Genomic DNA, 24,966 nt, shown 5'->3' with positions numbered 1-24,966 from the left:
ACAGAGGTTGTAGCCAACTTCCAAAGAAGAAAGTTCATGTTTCTCTATATTTTTCTACAACCGTCAGATTATTATTTTATTCTGTGTAGGTGCAAAAATTCTTAAAGGAATTTCACTCGCAAATAATAAATCTCAAAAAATAAGAACTAAATCTTCAATTTTTGTATACCTAATATCAAAATTCAAAAACGATTTGATAAAGTTGAAAAATATATTATCTAATATTTATACGTAGTAATTAATTATTTAATTTAATTCATTCTATAAAATCTGTAGTACAACAGTTAATACGATATTTACATTAAAATTTTTACCTTTACAATTCGTCAAAATAATTACCTCATATCATAATTAATGTGTTTAACGTCATCAACATTAAAAGCTGGCAAGATAAATAACCAAAAATTCCACCAAAGTTACATTGTTTACAAGTACTCTAAATAGGGTTGTACAATTGTGGTTTTACCAAAAACACAATCTTTGAGTGCACTCCAACGTTAAATAAGTCGCAATTTTCCTTATTGGAGGCAATTTTCCGCAAGATTTAATTTGATAGCAGAATTTTAGACTCCAACTCTTGGTGTATGAATTCTAATGCCACCTGAACGATTTAAAAGCTATTTTCAATTTCTCACGAATCTTATTTGAGATAGTTTCAGTTACAGTTTGTTTCGTAAAAATCGATTAGACTGTTTAAACTAGCACCACTAGCTATATCAAGCTTTATCCGTTAAATAATTTAAGTAGGTGTTAAAAAGAAAATACATACTTTATGTCTTTAATTACGATGTTTCACCTATTCTTTTTATAGCGATATTATCAATATATGTACCTGCTTCTACAGATATAAGAGTACAAAATTGGATTACAAACATTTTAGTTACAATGTTATTTTTAAAATAAACAGAACCCTATTTTCCCTATTTGATAAATAGTAAATTGATAAGTATTTATTATAATATAAACAAACAAAATTAATACACACTCTATTATATATATAGGCCACACATTAGTCATTTGATGTGCGAACAGCTCTGCAGGATATGTAAGGTCTAATCCTAGACTAACAATGGAATTCGGAGGCTTGATGCTCTGAAATCCCGGGAAATCCCTCGTACAATGAGATATTTTAACCAACTTAATAGAAAAGGGTAAAAATCTGATACTTTTCGGGGATGAAAGATAAAAAGTTTGGAGAAAAAACAGGAGCCTCTTACATAATATATTTATCTTAAAAATAGTATATTGTTATTATGATCACGTTGTAGTAGTATGCCAATTTTCGTAAAATGGTCACATCTCTAAGTATATTATCTCTCTATCTATCTTTAAATTCTGTTTCATTATGAGGAATGACAAGAGGGGACTTATTTATTATAGTATAAACAATTATATTTACTAGGGGCTGATTTTTCAATCCTTGGTTAAAACTTATTCGTCGAATAACGTATTAAACTACCATTTCAAGTGTATTCTAATTGCCCGTATTTGACAGTTTACAGGTGACATTTTAATATTATCGTGTAATACTTTATTGGACGGATAAGTTTTAACTAGTGATTGAAAAATCGGCTCTAAGTAATATGAATTTTTACCTTGCGACTATCAGACTGTTTTTTTTAAGTTAACGACCCTACACTATGATATATGGTAATTGGTAATACATAACCAATAACGATTGTCTGAAACACTTCTCATATTATCTAACAAAATAAACAAGTCTAGATATTCCGAGAGTTCTTAGAACAAAATAAATATCATTTCTAAGACCCCATTATCATCATTACGCCCTAGTTTTCACCCTTATAGAGGGGTAAATTTATTCACTAGCTATTATTATTTATGTTTTAGAAACATGCTTCAGTCGAAGGTTATTTATGTTGTTAAAGATACATTATCTTCTAGAAAGATCGATTACCAGCGTCTATTCCAATGCTTAACAGTATGGCTGCCACTTACTTAAAATAACAACAGCTTTGATAATAATAATATGTGTCCTTACACATAAATAAGGCTTGTATAATATTATTAGTAACATAATTAGCCTAGAATTATACAGTACGCTCCCGGACATCCTTTAAACTGGGGATAACCCCGGAAAACTTAGCCGGATGGAAACCCTCGCTCCTTTGAAAGGTTCCTATACATATGATGTGCCATGTCTCTATTCACTACATATTTAGGAAGATTGCAGATCAACGGGACCCGGTATCGAATTACGAAATTATGAATTACTAAATATATTGAACCCACGGGTAAAATCAAGTAGCATTACATAGTATAAAACAAAGTCGCTTTCTCTGTCCCTATGTCCCTATGTATACTTAAATCTTTAACACTACGCAACGGATTTTGATGCGGTTTCTTTTAAAAGAATCAATTCAAGAAGAAGGTTTTAGTATATAATATATTATGTTTTAGAGTTTAGACAAAGCGCGCGAAGTCGCGGGCGGAAAAGCTAGTAATACCTATTATATAGATCTACATAGATTTCTGTGCCGGGAAAAGATGCCATTGCGATTTATTAATTCATAAAAGAAGTCGATGAGCAATTGATCAATTAAAATTTCGGAGGACATCTATTGGTTTGGTAAGAATAAAAAAAATATTCTTTTGTATTGTAGTATTTTTTCCGCACCAAATACATAACACGAAACTATATCCTAGGTTATTTACGTATTAAATTAATATATTAGAAAATCACAGACGTCAACATTAACAACATATATTAATCATTTATGTGGGGATGGTGTAAATGAAAAGCCAAATTCGCCCAATCGATTTATTTCCCAGACACCGGTTACATATCAAAAATACATTTCAACAATCCTCCATCACATCGTACCCAAAAAAAACACAAAGTCAAGTCATAGACAACCAAAAATCTACAGTCTACAGATAACATGTCCACAGATTAAATAATAGAAAAACACAGACTAAAAATAAAACTAGTAATCATGAAATACATCTTAATATTTTATCCTATTCCCACACGGTCATCCTGCAGAATCATCTGTCCCAGATGAGTCAACAGTCGTAGATGATCAATATGGTAAGTAGACAATGGTAAATCACCTTTATCTATTACATGTAGAAATCCTTCCTTCTTTCCTCTTTTATTTGAATTAAGTATACATTCCACGCAATTATCAATGTTTGTTTTAATCTTTTCCTTTAAATTCTCTATATAATAATTTCTATTTATTAATTCCTCAGTTTTAACACAACCAAAATGTCCGTTTTCATGATGTTTTCTTATAATTTCATTTTGCATTTTCTTAGGTACAACCATTAATTTATTTCCATCCTTAATCTTCCATAACATTCCATTCTCTAAAACATAGTCATCATAAGATTCCTTTTCTAATACTTTCTTTATTAGTTTTATTTGCAGATCATCATCTTGAGCTCTTCGCAGGCGTGCTGCGGTATCGGTAAGTACAATTATATTCTTTATAGGCTGTCGGCTGAGAGCATCTGCATGTTTCATCCTTGCTGCAGGCCGATGTTCAATCGTGTAGTCATATTCTTCAAGTAAGAGCGCCCAGCGAGCTACTCTCGGAGGTAAGTCTTTTTTCTGCAATGTCATAGTCAAGGCGGAGCAGTCTGTAACAATTTTAAATTTAATACCTAGCAAGTATACTCTAAACTTTTTAACAGCTTCAACAATAGCTAATATTTCTAAATAATAACTGTGATACTTTTTTTCAGTAGCGGATGTCTTCTTGCTCATGTAGTAAACGGGATGCATCTTATTATCTGTTAAACTCCTTTGCAATAATACAGCACCATATCCTTCAGCACTTGCATCTGTGTGTAGTTCTGTTTCTAAATTCGGATCATAAATCTTCAAAACTGGAGATTGACATAAAATAAACTTTAATTTCTGAAATGCTTTTTCACAGTCTAAGTTAAAATTAAAAACAGTACCTTTCTTTAGTAAATCAGTCAGAGGTTTTGCTATTAAAGAATAATCCTTTATAAACTTTCTAAAATAACCTGTTAGTCCGAGGAAACTTTGAAGTGACTTTATATTGTGAGGAGTCTGAAAATGTTCTACAGCGGCAATTTTCTCCACTGAAGGTTTAATTTCACCTTCTGAAACAATATAACCCAAGTAATTAATACTTTTTTGCATAAAATAACATTTATCCCAGTTAAATAGTAAACCATACTCTTCAGCTCTGTCAAATACTTTTTGTAAATTAACAAATCCTTCCTCTGCAGATTGAAATGGTAAAATGAGATCGTCAAGATATGATAGAACAATACCATCCGTAATAAGATCCTGAAAAATATCATTAATAAATCTCTGAAAAACAGAAGGAGCAGTGCATAAGCCAAAAGGCATCTTAATGAATTCATATTGACCTCGTGGTGTTACAAATGATGTATACTTCTGACTATTAATATGAACATTCACATGTAAAAATCCATTTTTTAAATCAAGCGAGGTAAACATTTTTGCATAAGTTAATCTGTCTAATTGATCTTCAATGAGTGGTAGTGGATATCTTTCTTTAATAATCTTCTTATTCAATTTCCTGTAATCAACACACAATCTATAGTTTCCATTCTTCTTTTTTGCAAGCACAATTGGACTAGCATAATCAGACTTACTTGTTTTTATTATTCCTTCATCAAGCCATTCTTTAATCTGTTTGTCAACAATGTTAAGCTCCAAAGGTGACAATCGTCGTGGATTCTGATAAACTGGTACATCATCGGTTAATAATATTTTAAGTTTTACATTTGATTCTTTAGTACATCTTTTGGGGTTATATTCTTTTATAATATTCTGTATTTTATTCTTATATTCTTTGTTTTCAATATTTGTGATATCTTCATTTTCATTCTCTAGCATTGTAAGGTGTAATATTCTTGTTGCAGTGATAGTTCCAGATTTAAAATTGATTTCTACTTCTTTCAGTACAGGATTTCCTAATATAATGTTGACAGGGATAGCGCCATCATCAACAACATAAAATAAAGTTTCAAAATAACAATCATCAATTTCAATTTTTGCTGTGAAAGATCCTTTTGTATAAATTTCCTTTTCAGCTATTCCAGTTAAAGTTTCTGTTGTTCCTGAACTATAAGATAACAATTTTTCACCTTGAATCTTCCTAAAATAAGACATAATTATTAAATTAGCATCGCTTCCGGTATCAATCAGGGCTTCTACATCAATATTATTTATTTTCAGCTTCTTGAAAGGTCTCACATCAATATTATTTTTAGTTGACATAATTTCCAAACTCTTTTTTATACTTTTAGAACATTCAGTTGATTTATGGCCAAACAAGTTGCATTTAAAACATTTAATGCCTTTAGTACAATTAGGCGACTCATGATCTAAATCTCCACAATTGAAACATCTCTTTACTCGTAGTGTTTTTTGAATTTTCATGCCAATGGACTTTGATACTGAATTACTTTGAATCTTATTAGGTGAATATGATTTTTTCTTAATTTCTGAATAAATGTCTAATTTCTTTCTGAATTCTTTAATGTTACAAGCGCCATATAAAATATTTTTGTTGGACTCACTGTCTTTAATACCGTCGATGACATATTCCATCAGGGCTTCATCTTCAACATTCCCAAGTACTGCAAGTTCCTTCATATGTAAAAAATATTGCTGATGAGTCTCATTCATCTTCATCCGGCGAGTTGAAAGTCTCTTGTGAACAGTTGCACTGTTCAACTTCTTACCAAATTCCTCACGGAGCTCAGACTTAAGTGTATCCCACGTGGTGGTCCCACTTAGTGAACGTAAAAATAGCTTGGCGGTTCCCGCGAGAAGCCGCTTCGAAAATATGAGTTTTTCTATTTCGCCCCATTGCATTAAAGAGGAAATATCTTCAAAATCTTTTACGAATGTTTCGATGCCATAGGCATCATCACCCGAAAATGGCGTCATTGATTTCTCTAAGTCATTGAAGGAAATACGCGGCGATGGTTCACCACAATCATCATCATCTTTTACTCGTTTCGGCGGCATGTTGAATAATGTAAATAAAAAGTTTTATAGTCTTCAAGTCGTAATCGTATAATCATAAGTGATAAGCTTCTTTAAATCTTAGTCTTCGTTCGTAATTCGTAAATTCTTAATCAGGTTAAATCACCGGCATCATAGTCTTCGTCTGTTTTTTCTTTATTCCACCATCCCGTATCCCGGACGAGCCCCCAAATTATGTGGGGATGGTGTAAATGAAAAGCCAAATTCGCCCAATCGATTTATTTCCCAGACACCGGTTACATATCAAAAATACATTTCAACAATCCTCCATCACATCGTACCCAAAAAAAACACAAAGTCAAGTCATAGACAACCAAAAATCTACAGTCTACAGATAACATGTCCACAGATTAAATAATAGAAAAACACAGACTAAAAATAAAACTAGTAATCATGAAATACATCTTAATATTTTATCCTATTCCCACATATATAATACACAACAACGTAATCATACACAATCTTCGTCATAATCTGAAGATTATCACGTTCTTATCCAAAGAAAACGTATCTAGCTGTAATTACGAAATTATTTATTCTTTTTGAGATACTAAATCCTGTAAGCAAAGGAAACCTTTACTCTAAAACTTTAATAAACAGCTTGCGGTATTTTCCTGAGATACAAGGTTGGATATACATTTAAGAAATGTGTTTATAATGTGAATTTTAAGATTATTTCTAATGAGTAAATATCTCGTCGACGTAAACTAAAAAATTTCGGTGTTTTCTTGTTTTGTTAAAATGTACAATGTACATATTATGATGTTAACGTTATTTACTTTCATGAAATATCTAGTAACATAATTCGCACCTTCGGTAGAACAAGGGCATAATTGTCATAAATTGCCAAAATGACTTAAATATGCAGAAATGCTTTAAAAAGGCCCTTTCAACTGGAGGGACAAAGACATTCGTTTAATTCCTGCAAAAAACAGCCAGATTGAAATAGTGGCGTTGTCATTTTGGCGCTATTTTGTTTCTCTCTTGGCGAGACAAAGTCTCATTGGTTAGTTGTGCCATCGGCGGGGACTGAGCTAGCTGTCACTTGGAGCGCTAACGTCGTTTATGTAAATATGCCCTATAATTTTTTTGATTTCTGGAACGACAAGGCCATATCTGTCACACTTATGCCTAGTTTACGATTTAAAAATTGGGAGGACAAAGTCGTTCAGACAATTGTGCCCTTGTCTGTCCAAGATTTGTTATACTCCATGGTCTTAAAAGTAACATTTTATTCCGATATTTGCTGTAGAGAGCAAAAAAAACAAGTTAGTTTTTTAGAAATTTAAACGATAGGACTGCCAATCAAAATACAACAAACATACCCACAAATCTATCCTCAAAAACTTTCGAGTTTACATAATAAATAATAATATTAGTAAGATATTTATTCGTAAATAATTATTTTTCTTTTTCAAATTTGTTTTTGGAATGTATTATTTTGCTGTGAACACATTGCCTATAAAATCGATCATACATAAATTAGGGGACCCAGCGTAAAGCCGATGCCGTCCATTCTGGAATGTAAAACGTGCAAAAAAAGCTGGCCCAATATCAATATGCACTCCGGCAGAATACATAAGCCTTATAAAAAATGCCACGAAAAAGGAGGAATTATTTAATGTCAAGGAATTGAATTATGATTCTTTCTTGTTCTGTTATCTTAATATAATATTATTCCAATTTTTAAAGCGATTCCAAAGAATTTTGCTAGGAAACATAATAGTTTCAGATTGTTGAAGATGTGTAATGGCTGATTAGTAAGTTTTGATCTCTATTTTTGTGATAAAGTACTGCGGCTTTCTAAAGTGTTTAAGAAAATAAAACATTTATACAAAAAAACACGTTATTATCATTCCAAAATTATTAACTTAAAGCTTTAGATATGGCCATATTTACAAATTAATTTTCTTGTTGGTGGAACAAGGGCACAAATGTACACCTACTTAAGAAAAAAATATTATTAAAAAAAAAACTAGCAGTTTTTAATATTTGTAAACGATACACCTAAAAGAATATAGTATATAGTTTATGTCATACAAAGCAGAACAACCATAAAAAAATTATTATCATAGCTAGACCACATTATGTACTACAAATATCTTAAAATGGCTCTCCTGTAAAATTGCAAAAACTGTAATTGTGCCCTTGTTCTACCGAAGGTGCGATATGTAATTTATAGTATGTCTATTGAATGTTAAGTTCCGCAGAACTATCTCGATATAGTTCTGTGTTCAGTTCCATATTTTCATTGGTACAGTTATGTGATATAGCAAATTGACACGAAATGACAGAACTTTTACACGCTGTGACAGAGCGTGTAAAAGTCCCGCAAAATACACAAATAAACATGCTTTCGCTTAATTTATAATATAACTAACTAGGAAGAAGGTAAAATTTCAATAATTTATCTCTTTAAATACACCATTCGATACCCCAGTTGTTAGAAGCATACTTGTACATACTTGTATAAGACAAAACTCCTTCAGTTTACAACTTGAACAGTTCTTATTGACGCTGAAAGTTAGTAGTTTTATGTCGCGATAAACGCTTTTAATGCGTCATCGAGTCCCCGAGGAACTTAAGACGCAATAATTCTAACATTTTCACCAACACGTACGTTTTAACGTATATATTATAAATATTTATTTACTTATATTTTTGAGTTTATTTTAATTCACTAGCTGTGCCCCCCCAGTTTTACCTGCACTGCTCCGTTCCTGATGACGCGTGGATCCTGAGATTAGCGCGCTCAATCAATCAAACAAACAAAAAAACTCTTCAATTTATAATATTCCTCGCTTTATAATATAAGTATGTTGTTTAATTTATTCTCCCATACTGACTGTAAATCAGCGCTGACTAATTTGTAGAATAACTGAAAACGAGTACATTTTTGTACGCTGCGTTATCTTCAATTTTATTTGTTATTTTTTTAAGCTATTACATAGCTTCTATCGCGGGCCTTGAGCGCGGGGACAGAATCCAGAAATTCATTGATCAATTCTTGAACGAATGCTATGCAATAGCTTTACCGCGGCAGTCCCCGAGTGCCACACGTCTTTTTTTTTAATAACGCGTCCATCAAATAACAAAAGCCTATAAAATGTCTGTAATAAAGCAAATAAACTTCCGTACAATTACCAGGATAGCAGAAGAAATGAAAACAATATTCATTCTGGTAAATAAATGTACCGAAGCTTAAATATAGACAATTTATAAAAATTATGCAGGAGAAAATAATGGCCGCTCCACGACAATGCTATAATTTCAACGTATTTTTGAAATGTTACGGAACAAGAGGAAAACTTGGGTTTATAGAAATATCTCATTAGCATAATCGATAGATAGTGATGTTGTTGTTGGAAATTCCGATTTATTTTATCTTACACAGGATGCGTTTTAGATATTTAAAGATAATAATGTAAGTATAGAGACCGAACAACACATAACAAATTTTGTCACAGAACCTGTGTGACAAAATTTGTAGGTACTCTTTCACGTAAAATCGTAAACACATTCATATTATAGTTTTATTTCGCATTAAAAAATAAAGTTTGCTCAAAAATTCAAGTGTCAAATAAGCTTTTAGAAGCTCTTTTTATTACTTTACAATGCCAAAAGTGCCAATAAAAATCATTTATAACGACAACTTCAATTAGCATTACTTTCATATTCATAAAAGCGCAAACGAATGAAATATTAAAACGTCAAATTTCCAGACAATTTAATATCTGCCAATTTTCTGACTTGCACAGTACATGCCCATATTTTTGCATATTTACAAAGATCGGACCCTCTCGCGATCCTGAATAATATAGTGAGCAGAAATATGCTTAGTTTTAGACATAATTTAGCACTTACCAGATGGGCTGTAGGGTGTCTATACGCGAAAGAGCTAGTTGGTTAATATTTCTTACATATTCGCGTAACGAAGTTAGGGTGTAAGTCTGAAGTTTGTTAATGGCGTTATGCGATTATGCTAGATGTTATATTTTATTGCCCCTGCTATATTGAAACTTCTTTGCGTCGGTGAATTTATACGTTAATTCAATACTTGTTCTTTCGGGTTTCTTAAATGATTAACAAAAACTTACATTTCGTTACTTCAATCGGCTCTCTTTAATAAAGAAATAACTGAACAAGCGATTATCAAAATAACTAGAAATTTCTTTAATTGTGTCGGTCATCCAATAAATTTATGTAATATTGATAGAAAAGAGAGCAAATTTGTGAAGTACAATGCATAAAATAATAGATTTAAATCCTTTATTTTGCTTTTCATTTAATAACATAGACTATTAATAAAATGCCTTATTTAACCAATATGCTGATACAATACTTCTATCCAGTAAGCTACGCAGAATCTTCTTGTATATAAAAAGCCTTTCTCTACCCCACATGATTTCTTTACCCAGACTAATAATTTTGGAGTGATACAATTTCGATCCGTCCACCTGATCCACGGCCTAAATGCTGCAGCTAATAACGAAAGGCTATTGTGCAAAATATAACCGTATTTTAAAGAAAATAGAAGTTATTTTGTTACAATTTTTTATGTAGATTCAACTTAAATAACATGATCAATGTAATTCACAGTAATTTCAAACAATACAAGATGAATGAAAAGTGAAAACACTCTTCGTGTTTCATTAAGCTTCATTTTTAAATTATGACCAGATAATACATTATCATGTAGATTTATAGGTCTTTTAAATCTTAATTACGAGACATTTGAAGGAATTATAATGAGATATTTCTTGTTATTAGACTTGGTTACAAAAAAACATTGAGTTCTTTGACAAGTTTCAGTTCTTCTAAGGAGGAATAACTCTCTGATAGCACTAGGTGCCAAATGCCAATTATAATTTAATCATTTTAAATTAAATCAGTACAATATAAATTATATATCTTGTTACAGAGGGATTCTCTATATATAGAGCTGTTCAATAATTCCTCGATAATATATAGCCCCGAGCTAGGCATCACTTAGGCACTAATGGAATATATAGCCTGTATCTGTATTTTGCTGCATCGTTAGTATGGAAATTGGAATAAAGCTAGGGAAAGGAAATATATGTAAAAACATATACTATATAATAAATTCTTAATATTATGTTGAACAATGTTATAGGAGACACTCGAAATAAAAAAAAGTTTTCAAAATACATATTTCGCTTTTTTACCTTCGCCATTGTTGCCTGGCAGAGATCAATGCGTAGTAATAAAGCCGCCAATGATTGTGCTACATCAATTCGGTGTCATGTTGTTTATTTCCTTTTTGTATTTTATTTTATGTATGTACAATAAAATGTAATTAATAATAATTAATTGTAATTAATAAAATAATAGACCTCTGCATTTCTAGTCACAAACAAACAAGAGACATGGAAAACAATTAATGTTTTATGACAAGAATAAATTTTAACTACAATATACTCATTACACAATACACATATTATACTGTATTGTATCACAATATTTAAAAAAAATATCAAAACCATTACACCATCTTTCGACCGTATTTACACAAGTCGTAAAATCTTGTAATTCTCCACAAATTTATTACAAAAACAATTTCTACTTCTCAGACTAACTACTTGAATCTATTGAAACCTAATTATAGAATCGTTTAAACACTAACGAGATTGTAACTTTGTTTTTTGTTCTAGAGTAAAAGTAATTATCAAAGCGTAAATAAGTAACAGACTATCCATTTAAGTATTTGCCTATTGACTATTCTATATTGTAAATAATAAAAATAAAACAATATAATATAGACACAGATTATGATTCTAGATGTTTTTCTGTGTTTCGGAACATCCTGAGACATTAATATTTTTTGTTTAATAACTTCTGGATGTGTTCTGTATAGCTTTTCCGTGTTATAGTTGAAAATAGTTATCCTATACCACATAATAATAACTAGTAGCTGCTAGCTAGTACCTATAACTGAGATCTACATTCGTAGGAACAGAATACGCGTATTTTTATGATTCCTCGAAGTTATGGAGTTGTTTAAAGGAGTGAATAAAACTAACATGGCATTTTAAAAAAATTGTTTGCAAACATACTACTGACATTACTATATTATAATTTTTTTTCAACTACGTAACCGACTCGCACTTAGCCAAGTGGATTACGCAGCTTATCAAATGACATGCAAGTTCCTTTGAATGATTAATGAAACACCTTACGAGGCTTAATGCTGATGTACTACTAATTAATATTATCTGAATTTAATTAGCGATCAGTTATGTGCGTGTATGAGGTAATGTGCACAATAATTCAAATTATATGGCTTTAGTAAGCTTTGCCTAACTTAACGAAGTTATAGCCCCTTATAGGACTCCAATTTGATAGGAGAGAATAATTATAATAATGAGAAGATTATGGAGATAATCTCATGTCTCAGATATTTACTCTCCAGTTAAAGTATTAATAGGTAAATAAATGCAAAATTTGCAATGAAATAGCGCAATGTTATAATGCGCAATTTTTAGAGTGGCCGCTCAGCAGGACGCATAGCCCGTAGCTTATAAAGAAACTAACTTTCCGGCCCCGGCTTCGCCCGCTTTGTCTTAAATCTAATAAATTATATACCTACCTACTAAAATACCTTCCTCTTGAATCACTCTATCTATTATAAAAACCGCATCAAAATCCGCTGCGTAATTTAAAGATATCAGCATAAATATGGACATAAGGTCACAGAATGCAACTTTGTTTTATACTACGAGTATGTAGTGATTACTCTTGGACAGATAAATAACGATACTTTAATACATAAGTATATGTACGTTATATACAAAACATTAAAAATTAATTTGGCTATCTTTTCTGCACGAGCAAAAAACAAAAGTATTCACAACCCATAAAAATACAATCGATTCTCGCTTTGTTTGTGTATTTTAAACATGAGAACGCTTTTTATACGCTTTTAAGATAACAGATACCAATAAAAAGATAAATTCAAGCTCCATAAGCCCGGGACTCCAGGACCAATGATCTGTGAAACCGAATATTCGAGAATACCCAAAATATCTTTCATGGAACGCTTCGTTACTTTTGGGTGATGTTTAAAGCTATATTTTTGTATACAATATAGAGCAGGGAATAATAAAACTGAAAGGTTTTTTTGTTAATTAATTTAAACCAGTTGTTGTTCGTTCAGTAGTTGTTCTATCAGATACCCCTTTTTCACATACCTAAGGGTATAAAAATAGCCATAGAACTACTCTCAGACCTATGGAATATACATAATATATATAAATCTCGTGTCACAATGTTTGTCCTCAATGGACTCCTAAACCACTTAACCGATTATAATAAAGTTCGCACACCATGTGCAGTTCGATCCAACTTGAGAGATAGGATAGGTTTTATCCCGGAATTCCCTCGGGAACGGGAACTATGCGGGTTTTTCTTTGAAAACGCGGGCGAAGCCGCGGGCGGAAAGCTAGTATAAGAATAAAATTTAAAAATGTTGTGTGGTTTTATGAAACCACGGTAAAAGTGAAACTTTTTTTCACACTATAGAGTATAGACATTTAACTAAAAAATATCGTATTTGTACGATAATTATCGTACGTATCGTGCGTCACGCGACATGCGCTACACAGACCAAAAAGTTTGAGACGATGTAATAAAAGTTTCACTTTAATAAAAATCGATAAAGCCTTATCTGGAGATTGGTAACAAGCATATTGACATCATGATTATATGCTTTATAGCCACACACACTGAATATATAGATATTATAGGAACACACTTGACAATTAAGGTTTTCAAGTATATAAAAATCAACATTATTTTGAAAACACAAAAAATTAAACGTTGGTAAATATTTAAATGGATATGTAGGTATGTATTTACATTATTCTATTTGAGACTTCATTTCATGCAGGTACAGATTTATTTTTTATTTCTCAAGTAAATTCTACGAAATATCCGCCATAACCACGCGGAACAAAACTGTCTCAACTACTATTTAAATACGTCGAAAAATGTTTGACTTTTCTAATAACCACACCCCTAAATAATAGTTATTCCCGCCAACTAAAAATTTCCGCCAATTACGCCCCACTAAAGATCCTGTAAGCTAAAGGTGTCGGAAGGGGACAATTTAGAACCTCCTTGGCCGTAATCTTTTGTTAACAGGGCTGCCAACACGCGGAAAACATTTGACCTATTTTTTCATCTTGGAAAACTTTTTACTTCGATGTTTAATATAACTTATAGTTCAAACTTTAAATAATATTAATAACTCTTTTTAATAAGAATATGTAAGACGTAAGTATATACCTAATTAAATATGGTGATTTCATTGTTTTAGATAAAAAGTAAGTTCAAGTTTAAATATATGGAGTGAGGATAAATAATAATTTGAAACATCCATTTTATAATTATTGATTGATTATTCTACAATGTTTCCACTTGCTTGCTTTGCTGCTTGATGCTTCTAAGTTCTTCTAGTTTCTTCGACGATAAGAAATTACAAATTTTACACTATAATTTCTTAAACTTATTGAAGTGGCAACCCTACGACCACCAAAATAATGAGTGACTACTGAAAAAGTCGACTTTGGGATTTGTTACAATTTTTCTTCTCTTTTAACAAGCAAAGTTCTGGGTCTTCTCAATTTTTTCTCTCAATCTTTATCTTAATCGCATACTATAATAATATATCTTTTATATTATTTATACCACAAATTATACCAAAAAAATAATGCGATTCATATTGTAAATGAGATATATTATACGTATTCTATACATATTAATATGTTTAGCATACATTATCATAAACAAAATCTTATATATAAAATTCCCGTGTCACAATGTTAGTTACCATACTCCTCCAAAACGGCTGAACCGATTGTCATGAAATTTTCTGTGCATATCGGGTAAGTCTGAGAATCGGCCAACATCTATTTTTCATATGTACCACGGGCGAAGCCAGGGCGGACCGCTAGTATAAATATAAAATAGTTTCAGACATATTCTCTGAAATACTGAAAGGTCGGCGAATTTTCATTACCTGCTTACGTCAACGCTTTTCTTAGGAGGAAGTTCTCAGTTCAAATGTATCTTTTTGGGTTTTTTACCTCAGTTACAACAACTTTCGACTGGGTGAAACGATTTTGATAAGTATTTATTTATTTGAAAGCTGGTGCCTGCAATACATACCATTTAAATTTTGGTTTCTGAAAATTTGAAGGAAGTTTTTAGTTAAAAAATTTAAAGATAATAAAAAATATAGAACAAATATAAACATATTCTTCACAATATATTCATTTTCACACTTAAATATTAACGTATTGTATTATTAATTCCCGCCTGCCATGATTGGTTTAGTTAAGTATTCATTGGAACAGCCGAGTTTACTTCTTGATGGAAATAATTTACAATATTTCTGAAAAGAGGCGAACAAAGATTATTTATGTATTCCAGATTTATATAAAAGAGCTATATATTGGTGATAAACTGCCTGCTACGTGTAAATTTAATAATTAAATTATATTTTTAGCAAGCAAGCAAACAACTCTTATTTTGGAAAAGGTCTTTTACACTTTCCAAGAGTCATAATTAATTCTTATAATAATAACTATCATGACGACAATCTTGTTAAGGCCGATTCAGATAAATCTGGATCTGGCGCATGAGGTTGTCGAGATGTGGGGCGGTGTGTCTGCCGAGATAATCCCCATAGTTGTGTCCACCAATGGGCTAGTTTCCTTCCTCCTTAAAACAATATTTAAGGAGGTTGGATTTACCGGTAAAGCCCATGACAGTGGGGATACAGCGGGCAGTCCTGCTGGACAACGCTCGGATAGTCCGCAGGTTCCTCACTCAATCGCACTAGGCTCCGGCCGTCTGGCCACTCAGCCGGAGTTGTTTAAAACACCGCCGCGAGGCGAGATACTTGCCCACACTATTAGTCAATAAAATGTTCCATTCTTTTCGGAGATTACCTACCAGACAAGAGCATAGCTTTTAATAATTGATCATTTCGATAAGTATCTATTATAGTATGTTATAACTATTCAAAATGTTCCTAGAATAAGTATTATTGAATAAATTAATGTTTGAGTTCGAGTTTTACCATTATTTTGACAGCATATAGGTATATAGATAATGAAAGAGCGCAGACCAAAGAAGCAGAATACATCCTGACATTAAAAGTATAATATAACGATAAAACGCACATATACTTATCAGCATAAAACAATTTGTTACAAAATACATTGTCAAACCGAGACACGAACATCAGCGTGATATAAAATATAATATACCCACAAAAGAGCACCCTGTATATTGAAAATGTGCTATTTGCAAACACATTGACGCGCTTCACACCCACACCAACACATACATGCATACAAGATGTCTTCCAGACCGATGAACTTGAAATATCAATAAAACTACGGAAACTTTGTAAATCCAAATATATTCAAGACGTTGTGCATTTAAAAATCTTTCGTATTGTAAAGGAGACCCTATTTATAAAAATAAAAAGCCTTTTTACTTGATTAAGTAACAAACATACTAACATCTGAATCCTTACTTAATATTATAAATGCGAAAGTAACTCTGTCTGTCTGTCTGTTACTCAATCACGTCTAAACTCCTATAAATATATAAAGATAATAATCAAATTAATATTACCCGAATATTCAAAGCAGAATTTTTTTTCGAATAATTAAAACAATAGTTAACATAAATGCCAAAACTTTATTACGATATAATTAATTCAATGTACAAGCTACTTAAAATTTAAATGAAAAGCGCAAAGCAAACAAAGCAAAAACTTTCGCAAACGGCTCTTCCCGGATTGTATTCATGAGAAATTCAGTTAATTTTGCATACGATGCAATGCAACCCTTGTTTTAAGTTATTATTGTATAAAATTATCTGTTATTTTATTTTATTTAATAAAAAAACAAATAAATCAAAAACTGGCGAACCGATATGTCACGTAGGTATCTACATATTTGTTCCCGTTCCCGTGGGATTTCCGGGATAAAACCTATCCTATGTGTTAATCCAAGTTACCCTCTATATGTGTGCTAAATTTCATTGTAATCGGTTCTGTAGTATTTGCGTTAAAGAGTAATAAACGCACACACACACACACATCTTCACAAACTTTCGCATTCATAATATTAGTAGGATGCTAAAATTACCTGTACTTAGTACTAAGAGTAACAAGTTTGAAATAATAATTATTTGAGTTTCCGAAGAATTTCTGACTACTCAATAAATTAAAATGTTTCTTGTAAAAGACATCACATGTACCGAATTAATAAAAACAGCTAAAATTCTCTTATTAAATTAAGTAAGGTATCAAATAACAATTCTGAGAGATTTACAGTGAAAATACAAATTTATATACCGCGTAATCTCGTTTGTTCAATAATAACTTGTGAAAGAAGAATTAGGGTTGCCCCGACCGATTTTCTCTAAATTAGGGTTGCCCACGATAAATTTACGTTATTATTTTTATATATAACACTTTTAACATGAAAGGGTATCGAAAATAAGCAAAGCAAAAAATACGTGACTGAAACCACGACTAGAGTTTTTAATATTCAATCACTAGCGCGTGATAAAGGCCTATCACAATAAAATTAAAAAACGAGCGAAAAAAATTTAAAGTCCAGTTTCCGAGAAATCTATGTTTGATATTGTAAATCCTTTTATATTTCCATAGCCGTATTTTGAAGAGGCTTTATCACTACATAGTATAAAACAAAGTCGCTTTCTCTGTCCCTATGTCCCTTTGTATGCTTAAATATTTAAAACTACGCAACGGATTTTGATGCGGTTTTTTTTTAATAGATAGAGTGATTCAAGGGGAAGGTTTTAGTATATAATTTATTAGGTTTTAGACAAAGCGGGCGAAGCCGCGGGCGGTAAGCTACTTTTGTATATAATAACGTTTCGAATGAAGATATTTTTATTATAATAATAGGCGGTTTCTATTCCAGTAACTTCGTCTCCATGAAATTGTACTATATAAATGATATTCAGCATATTATATAAGTTCGTTGTGTTAATATTTAGTTTTTTTTTTGGTTTAGTAAAAGTTTATTATTAATAAAATAAATACGCTCGTGTATCACCTGCCTATATGTTAACAAACAACGATCTCAGCAGGCGAACACCCTTAGCGCGTAGCGTAGGCAATAATGTTCATAAATATATTGCTTATAACGCAGATTGTTTTACCCGACTGCGAAAAGGTGTATTCGTTTGATTAAAACGTATTAGATCAGAGTTCAGAATTGTAAGAGAAGCCTGTCCGTAGTGTAGTCCTACTAATATTATAAATGCGAAAGTTTGTAAGGATGTGTGTGTGCGTGTGTTTGTTACTCTTTCACGCAAATACTACTAAACCGATTACAATGAAATTTAGCACACATATAGAGGGTAACTTGGATTAACACGTATGATAGGTTTTATCCCGGAAATCCCACGGGAACAGGAACTATGCGGGTTTTCTTTTGAAAACGCGGGCGAAGCCGCGTGCGGAAATCTAGTAATGTATAATGTTTATTTGTCATAGGTGCTACAAAATAGCATAGAAAACAAAACAGTCTACAGCGAAAGCAAAACAGAACCACACTCTATTGAATTAAGAAGTGAAACTTCTGTAGGCGCGTTGAGAGTAAAGTTTAAAGGTCCCGTCATGGCAATACCGTCACGTCATCTAGTAAAGCGAGGATTTTGGAATCTTTGAATCTTGCTAAAGAAGTTTCACTTCTGACACTTGTGCTCGGCGTACACACTTTTTTTTAAATAGTAATTTTAAACAAAATACATTTCGTAATAATAATATACAAATAAAAATATGTTAAAAAAAATATACATATTTATAAATATGTCGTTGAACTTTTGATTCTTCGACATGTTGGTTTCCTCACGATGTTTTTACTAATATTACATATCTACGAATATACATACTGTTTACATTTCATTTTTTGTGTTATGGTAAAACTAAAATGATCAGAACGCGTCATGGCTTTTGTTCATTGCCATAACGCGTCGTGGTCGAATAGAATTTCGGCCACGACACGAATTTCTGTATGTGGTTTTTTCTATGATTGTCACAGCACATCGAGAGCGTTTTCTTTAAAGTCACAACACGAATTTTGCGATGTGGTTTCTTTACTATCACCATAACCCGTTGTGAGATATTTTTTCGCTCAATTGGCATTTTATTTGGTATTTAAATGTACACATACGCTAGCTAACATAAAATATAATCCGAAATAGTATAATACAGTCTTATTCGTCTTGAATGGCAACTGATCCCTCTGAGACTTGATTCTGTCAATCTCACGTTAAATCAGATGCTTAGAGACTGTATTTTGGGGTTTTAGTTTGTTGTTTATTCAAGAATTCTCTGTAAAATCAGGCTGAAGCCGATAAGGCCTCCAAAAATACATAACTCTCCTACTACCTTAGTCGCCTTTTACAAATACGAACAAAAATAAAAACTCAAAAATTAATTTATTCAATTAGTCTTCTTCTAGACGCACTTTACATTGTCATAACATAATATTATTTTTTCCTACGAATAACCTCACTTCTTCCAAATAAGTCGGTAAAGAACTTATTATATGCGTGTAAATCCATTGTTTATAGGCGTGTCTACAAACGATATAAGATCGGATGTCAGAGACAGGTTCGGATTTCCGACACGTCTAAGATCCTGTGTCTTACATAAATCAATGGCAGATGTTTTTGGAGACAAATAAACACCCTGTTATTGTGATTTCGAGAGCTATTGGGACTAGCTCTTATATCTATACAAATAATGTTTCTAGATAGCAATGTTTTTGTGTGTACGAAGTAATCTCTAGAACGTTTTTAAACTTAATTTCTAAAGTAGTAGCTACTAATTGATTTCTGTGTGAGGAAAAATGAAGAAAATACTTTCTTAATGAAAAGCGTCACTCTCGTGATACCCAGATTAAGTGGTACTCAATAGCCAAATGCTAATTCAGACATTTGTCTGAAATAGTTTCTTATATTCTAGGAGGTAGCAACGTTGACAAGTGAGCATTTTAGTATAGTTGGTTCTTTGATATGCTGTTCCTCTTGCTATTTCGGTTACAGTCCGGGCTGTCTGGCTGGCCGCAGTGGTTGCGTTTATTAGTGCGCATCTTATCTGCACAGGAAAATATCCTTAATTTAAAGTCATTTTTTAACGCGTAATTTTTAATCGTTTGCCTTTAGATAGATCCATTAGACATACATTTTTTATTGCAAGACGTTTTTTTCGTTGTTAAATAGGTGCCAGACGCAATTTTTATTTCAAAATAATTAAAATATCATCGAAATACGTGAAATCCCATCAACATGAGTCCCAGTGAAGGATAAGTAATCACTGTGTTACTTATACTATATATAATATTCATTTTACTATTTACAGTTTTTTTGCAACAATCTACCATATCGCCTCCTTTTTCCCAACGAACCTCAAATAGGACGTTAATGTAAACTTGATAAAAACCAAATATCATCAAGAAATTAAAGACTTTTTAACGAATTTTAAACACGATTTATTCATTGTATTATTTTCCCAAGTCTTTAATTTCAAAATGTATAATACTCGCGTAAAATCAAACACTAGAAAATACAAATATCATCAAATTCATATTTATACCCAAAAGTATAATAAATATGAAACCATCTATTAAAAATATTAGTTTACTAAGTATTCAATATAAGTATTAAAAAAGGATAATATAATATAAATAATAAAGTTATTACTTACCTTTTAAGCGGACTCATGTTGATGTAATTTCACTTATTTCGATGACATTTTAGTTATTTTGAAATAAAAATTGCGTATGGCACCTATTTTACAACGAAAAAAACGTCTTGCAATAAAAAAATTATGTCTGATGGATCTATCTAAAGGCAAAAGATTAAAAATTACGCGTTAAAAAATGACTTTAAATTAAGGATATTTTCCTGTGCAGATGAGATGCGCACTAATAAACGCAACCACTGCGGCCAGCCAGACAGCCCGGACTCTAAACGAAATAGAAAGAGAAACAGTATATCAAAAACCCAACTATACTAAAATGACTTTTTTTTAAACGTTGCTAGCTCCCGTACTATTAATTTTAGTCATAATACTAACTAATAGATCTTTATCACTACAAATTTCGTAAAGATCCGTTCAGTGGTTTTCTCGTGAAAGAGTAAGACATAATATACTGAAAATATGATATGATAAAATAACAAATGTACGATTCCACATGAATCAATAAACAAACATAAAGACATTTTAAATTGACTCCATAACATGTTAATCCCATAAACAAACAGGACAAATTATTAAGTACTATCCGATTGAACAAGCTATTTAACTTTTTGTTCGATAAATCCATCCCAAATTTTTAATCCTTGTTTAAGCTTATTGTTCGTTATCTGATTGAAAAATTGTTAACTATGTAACTTTTACGACGAGTGACCATCGCGTTGCTGATACTATATAACCATTGTCTGAAACCATTTCGTACTGGCTTCATGATTTATAACCACACAATTATTACACATCACCATCAGCCTATATACGTTCCCTCTGCTGGGACACGGGCCTCCTATGAAAGTACAGGCCATAATCCACCACGCTGGCCAAGTGCGGCTTGGCGGATGTCGGATATCATCGAACTTTTGCTTCTTCGACATGTTCACGATATTTTCCTTCACCATTTGAGGTGACTTCACTTTTACGACACATTTCATTTAAATATAAAAAAGATCATAATATACCATTTTTATATCATCTTTACGGTATTTTTATCGGATTGTTATCACCTTTTGTGAAGTAGCTTGAAAAGCATACCTAATGCTCAATCATTCGGTACTTAATCTTATAAATTTTAGAACTGTATTTGTTGTCGAATAAGAATACAACACAAAATGTCCTTTAAATTATATAACCTGAATACAATACTTATTAATAATTTAATATATCACAGAAACCGCCCAGTCTGATAACGGCCTAAACCCATCTTTGTATAGCGAGCAATGATTATAGCACTCAATCATGAACGGCCATTCGCACGTTGCGTCCGCACAAATATACTACTTTAATCAACTGGCAATTGAATGCCAAGGGTTTAAGGCTGAATTCATACAAAACTTTTTTTTATTGGAAATAAATCCAAGGCCGTATTCAATTCGTATTCGTATAAAATAAATAAATATGGAACGGAAGATTTCGCTCAAGGCACACTAAACATTCACACACACTCTCTTTAACAATACACACACACACACACACACACAACAATCAATTCTCATTACGTAAAATGTTAAGAATTAAGGCTCCATCTATCAACTAACCCCCTAAATAATCCATCAATGAAAAGCATGACCCCCAAGGGTCCCATCTTTGCTAGACCATCTTTTTCCATCTTGAGGGTTTCGACCCTTAGAGGAATCGTATTTGTTAATAAACAGTGTCACAGTCTGTGAAAAACGTATTTGCAGGATTCGCTTTTGAAGACATAATAGACTTTAGTGGAGTGATATAAATTTTAATATTTGTATAACTTTTTGGAATTGCTTTAGCGGAAAATGCGTCAAGGTTCTATCTATTCAAGGAAATAAAATGCATCTAAGCTTGTTCAATCGTTCTATCCCGAAAAGGCTAAAAGCAGACAACTGTACCACCCTGTTTATCGTACTAATATTATAGATGTTTCTATGTTTGTTTGTAACTCCTTCACGCAAAATCTGCTGAATCGATTTTCATGAATTTTTTCTCAACCATAGAGGGTTACGTCATGTTTTAACACATAGGATTGTTATTATCCCGAAAATCCCACGGGAACGGAAACTATGCGGGATTTTCTTTTACTACGCGGGCGAAGCGGACGAAAAGTAAGTAAACGAATAAGGAAAATTTAAAATATTTAAGTGACGAATTCCTATTTTTTCTCATAGAGGGACTTCTAAAGAACCCTGAAGTCTCACTTTACGAGCATAGTGATGGTTTACGACCTTCATTTACAAATTCCAACATTATAGCACACCTTCTCGGAAGGTATCTTCTCTAAAGGTAAGGTTTTTAAACCTAAACACATTTATTTATTCAACTAGACTTCTTTGAAGAGCCTTTGTATCACCAGAGTACAGAGAAGTTATTTACCGGAAAGGGTCGAATTAGGCGTAATAAAATTTATTATAATGTAATTAATATTCATACCAAAAATAATGGGAATGTAGCCAATTTTGCGTGAACGACTGAGTAAAACTTAGATCGTATAAACTTTTCTTTCTGTTAAATACTAAAAAGTAATTTGTTACGTATATTTCGTCGTAGTCTTCATTGCAATGAGATTTGGCTCCATGGTTGTAAAATAGGAACCTATTTTTATTGCGGTGCATTTACATCAAACGAACATAGAGAGCTAGAGCATTCTTTCGTGATCGATGAATTTTCGTTTAAGCGAAAACTCGTATTCAGTGTTATTCAGTATTAGAACATTGCTTAAAACCTTTTCGAACGCACTAAAACAACGAAAGAATGCTCTACACCTGTTTATACTAAAGAATTTGATGGGGTTGGAATGAGCATTCGCTCGTTTGATGTAAATGCACCCTAATACATACGTAATAAACAACAAAATAATATCAAAAGCTTTATCAATTTGCATAAACGAAATGTATTATACATATCGATAAGCCGATTTAATAAGTTGGTATTATTAATTAAATTTGCTATTTACACTTGCAATTATTACATTAATTAGATTATGTTTTCAGTAGCTATTATAATTACGATATTGAACCGTTAATTAGATTATTTTATTTTTATTTTATTCATAAAAGGCACCTTACAGCTGTTATTAAGATAAATTATACAAATTACATATAAAAACGCCAATTACAAGGCACACCAGTAATAGTCCAATTGTGTGACAACAAGAGGTAAACTAATTAATTGTTTTCTTGTTGGGAACAATACTTGTTTTCTAAAATTATTTACTGGAATGTATTTAAATGAAAAATAATAAATTTGCAACACACCTACGTATATATATTTTATACTAAGGCTCTCCCCTCGTCTTAGATCTTCATTTATTAATTTTAAATTAGGTATTTTTCAAATAGTATCTGTAAAAAATAATATGAAAATATACACCTACTGATTGAGAAGCGATAAGTGTACAAAATACACATCATGTTTATTAATAAAAATTCTTATAATCTAACTAGTTTTCCGCCCGCGGCTTCGCCCGCGTTTTCAGAGAAAACCCCGCATAGTTCCCTTTCCCGTGGGATTTCCGGGATAAAACCTATCCTATCTCTCAAGTTGGATCGAACTGCACATGGTGTGCGAATTTTATTATAATCGGTTTAGTGGTTTAGGAGTCCATTGAGGACAAACATTGTGACACGAGATTTATATATAATCTAATAAATACTAATTAATACTCTGTAATTATTGTAATGTTTCTCGTGTCAATAAATAATGAATAACACATAAACCCACATTTAACGATATTATTTTAACCATTACGAAAATTACTTACGCACATCAAATAACTATCCATGTGCGAAACGATCGGCAATTATGAAAATAGATCCAATATTTCTACATACATTTCCCATCAGAAAATATCATAAAATACCAATAAAATTACCTTGTAAATCCGCTAGGAAAATCTCGGATACGACAAACAGAACCATACCGCTAGATTACTTCCAAGAGATAATCTTTGTAAACATTATCCCAATTCGCAAACAATAACAGACTTTATTTAATCTGCTACAAAGTACAATATACAACGTACCTTATACCGCCAACGTTGAGGATAATCCTATTTTCACCATCCATTGCAATCCAATAGTCAGAACATATTAATTTAACGATAGATCACAGTACGAGAACATTACGCGATGGGGTTTGGGACGCG

At 31.9% G+C, this 24,966-nt stretch overlaps 2 protein-coding genes across 7 annotated transcripts in view; both read right to left on the bottom strand.

The window, feature by feature from the left end:
• The window catches only part of LOC123698288 (potassium voltage-gated channel protein Shaw-like), a 151,469-nt gene extending 126,503 nt beyond the window's left edge, over positions 1–24,966 (bottom strand). The window contains exon 1 of the mRNA XM_045644883.1: positions 24,844–24,966. Within this exon, the coding sequence (XP_045500839.1) occupies positions 24,844–24,887 (44 nt within the window). The 5' untranslated portion in view covers positions 24,888–24,966. The remainder of the gene's footprint in view (positions 1–24,843) is intronic.
• On the bottom strand, positions 2,956–6,057 carry LOC123698286. Of its 6 annotated transcripts, none has more exons than XM_045644878.1 (3): positions 4,621–6,057; positions 3,931–4,098; positions 2,956–3,855 (listed from the first exon to the last, which is right to left on the bottom strand). In XM_045644878.1, exons 1-3 carry the CDS (start codon positions 6,002–6,004, stop codon positions 2,978–2,980), a joined length of 2,430 nt encoding a protein of 809 aa, XP_045500834.1. In that variant the 5' UTR covers positions 6,005–6,057; the 3' UTR covers positions 2,956–2,977. The 6 variants fall into 6 exon arrangements, with proteins under 6 accessions (XP_045500834.1, XP_045500836.1, XP_045500835.1 ...); XM_045644880.1 differs by having other exon boundaries at positions 2,956–3,606; XM_045644879.1 differs by having other exon boundaries at positions 4,000–4,098.

This window comes from Colias croceus, chromosome 15 (genome assembly GCF_905220415.1).
Source record: "Colias croceus chromosome 15, ilColCroc2.1".
NCBI classification, from domain to species: Eukaryota; Metazoa; Arthropoda; class Insecta; order Lepidoptera; family Pieridae; genus Colias; species Colias croceus.
This window is presented reverse-complemented; position numbering and strand designations above follow the sequence as displayed.

What these genes read in the sequence shown, in the direction of transcription:
- LOC123698286 (XM_045644877.1), bottom strand. Translation starts at nt 6,004, where the DNA reads ATGCCGCCGAAACGAGTAAAAGATGATGATGATTGTGGTGAACCATCG. An exon ending in TGAAGGAATAATAAAAACAA is followed by an intron (nt 4,099 to 4,620) that starts GTAAGTCTGATT and finishes ATATTGTTTCAG; the next exon opens with AAGGTGAAATTAAACCTTCA.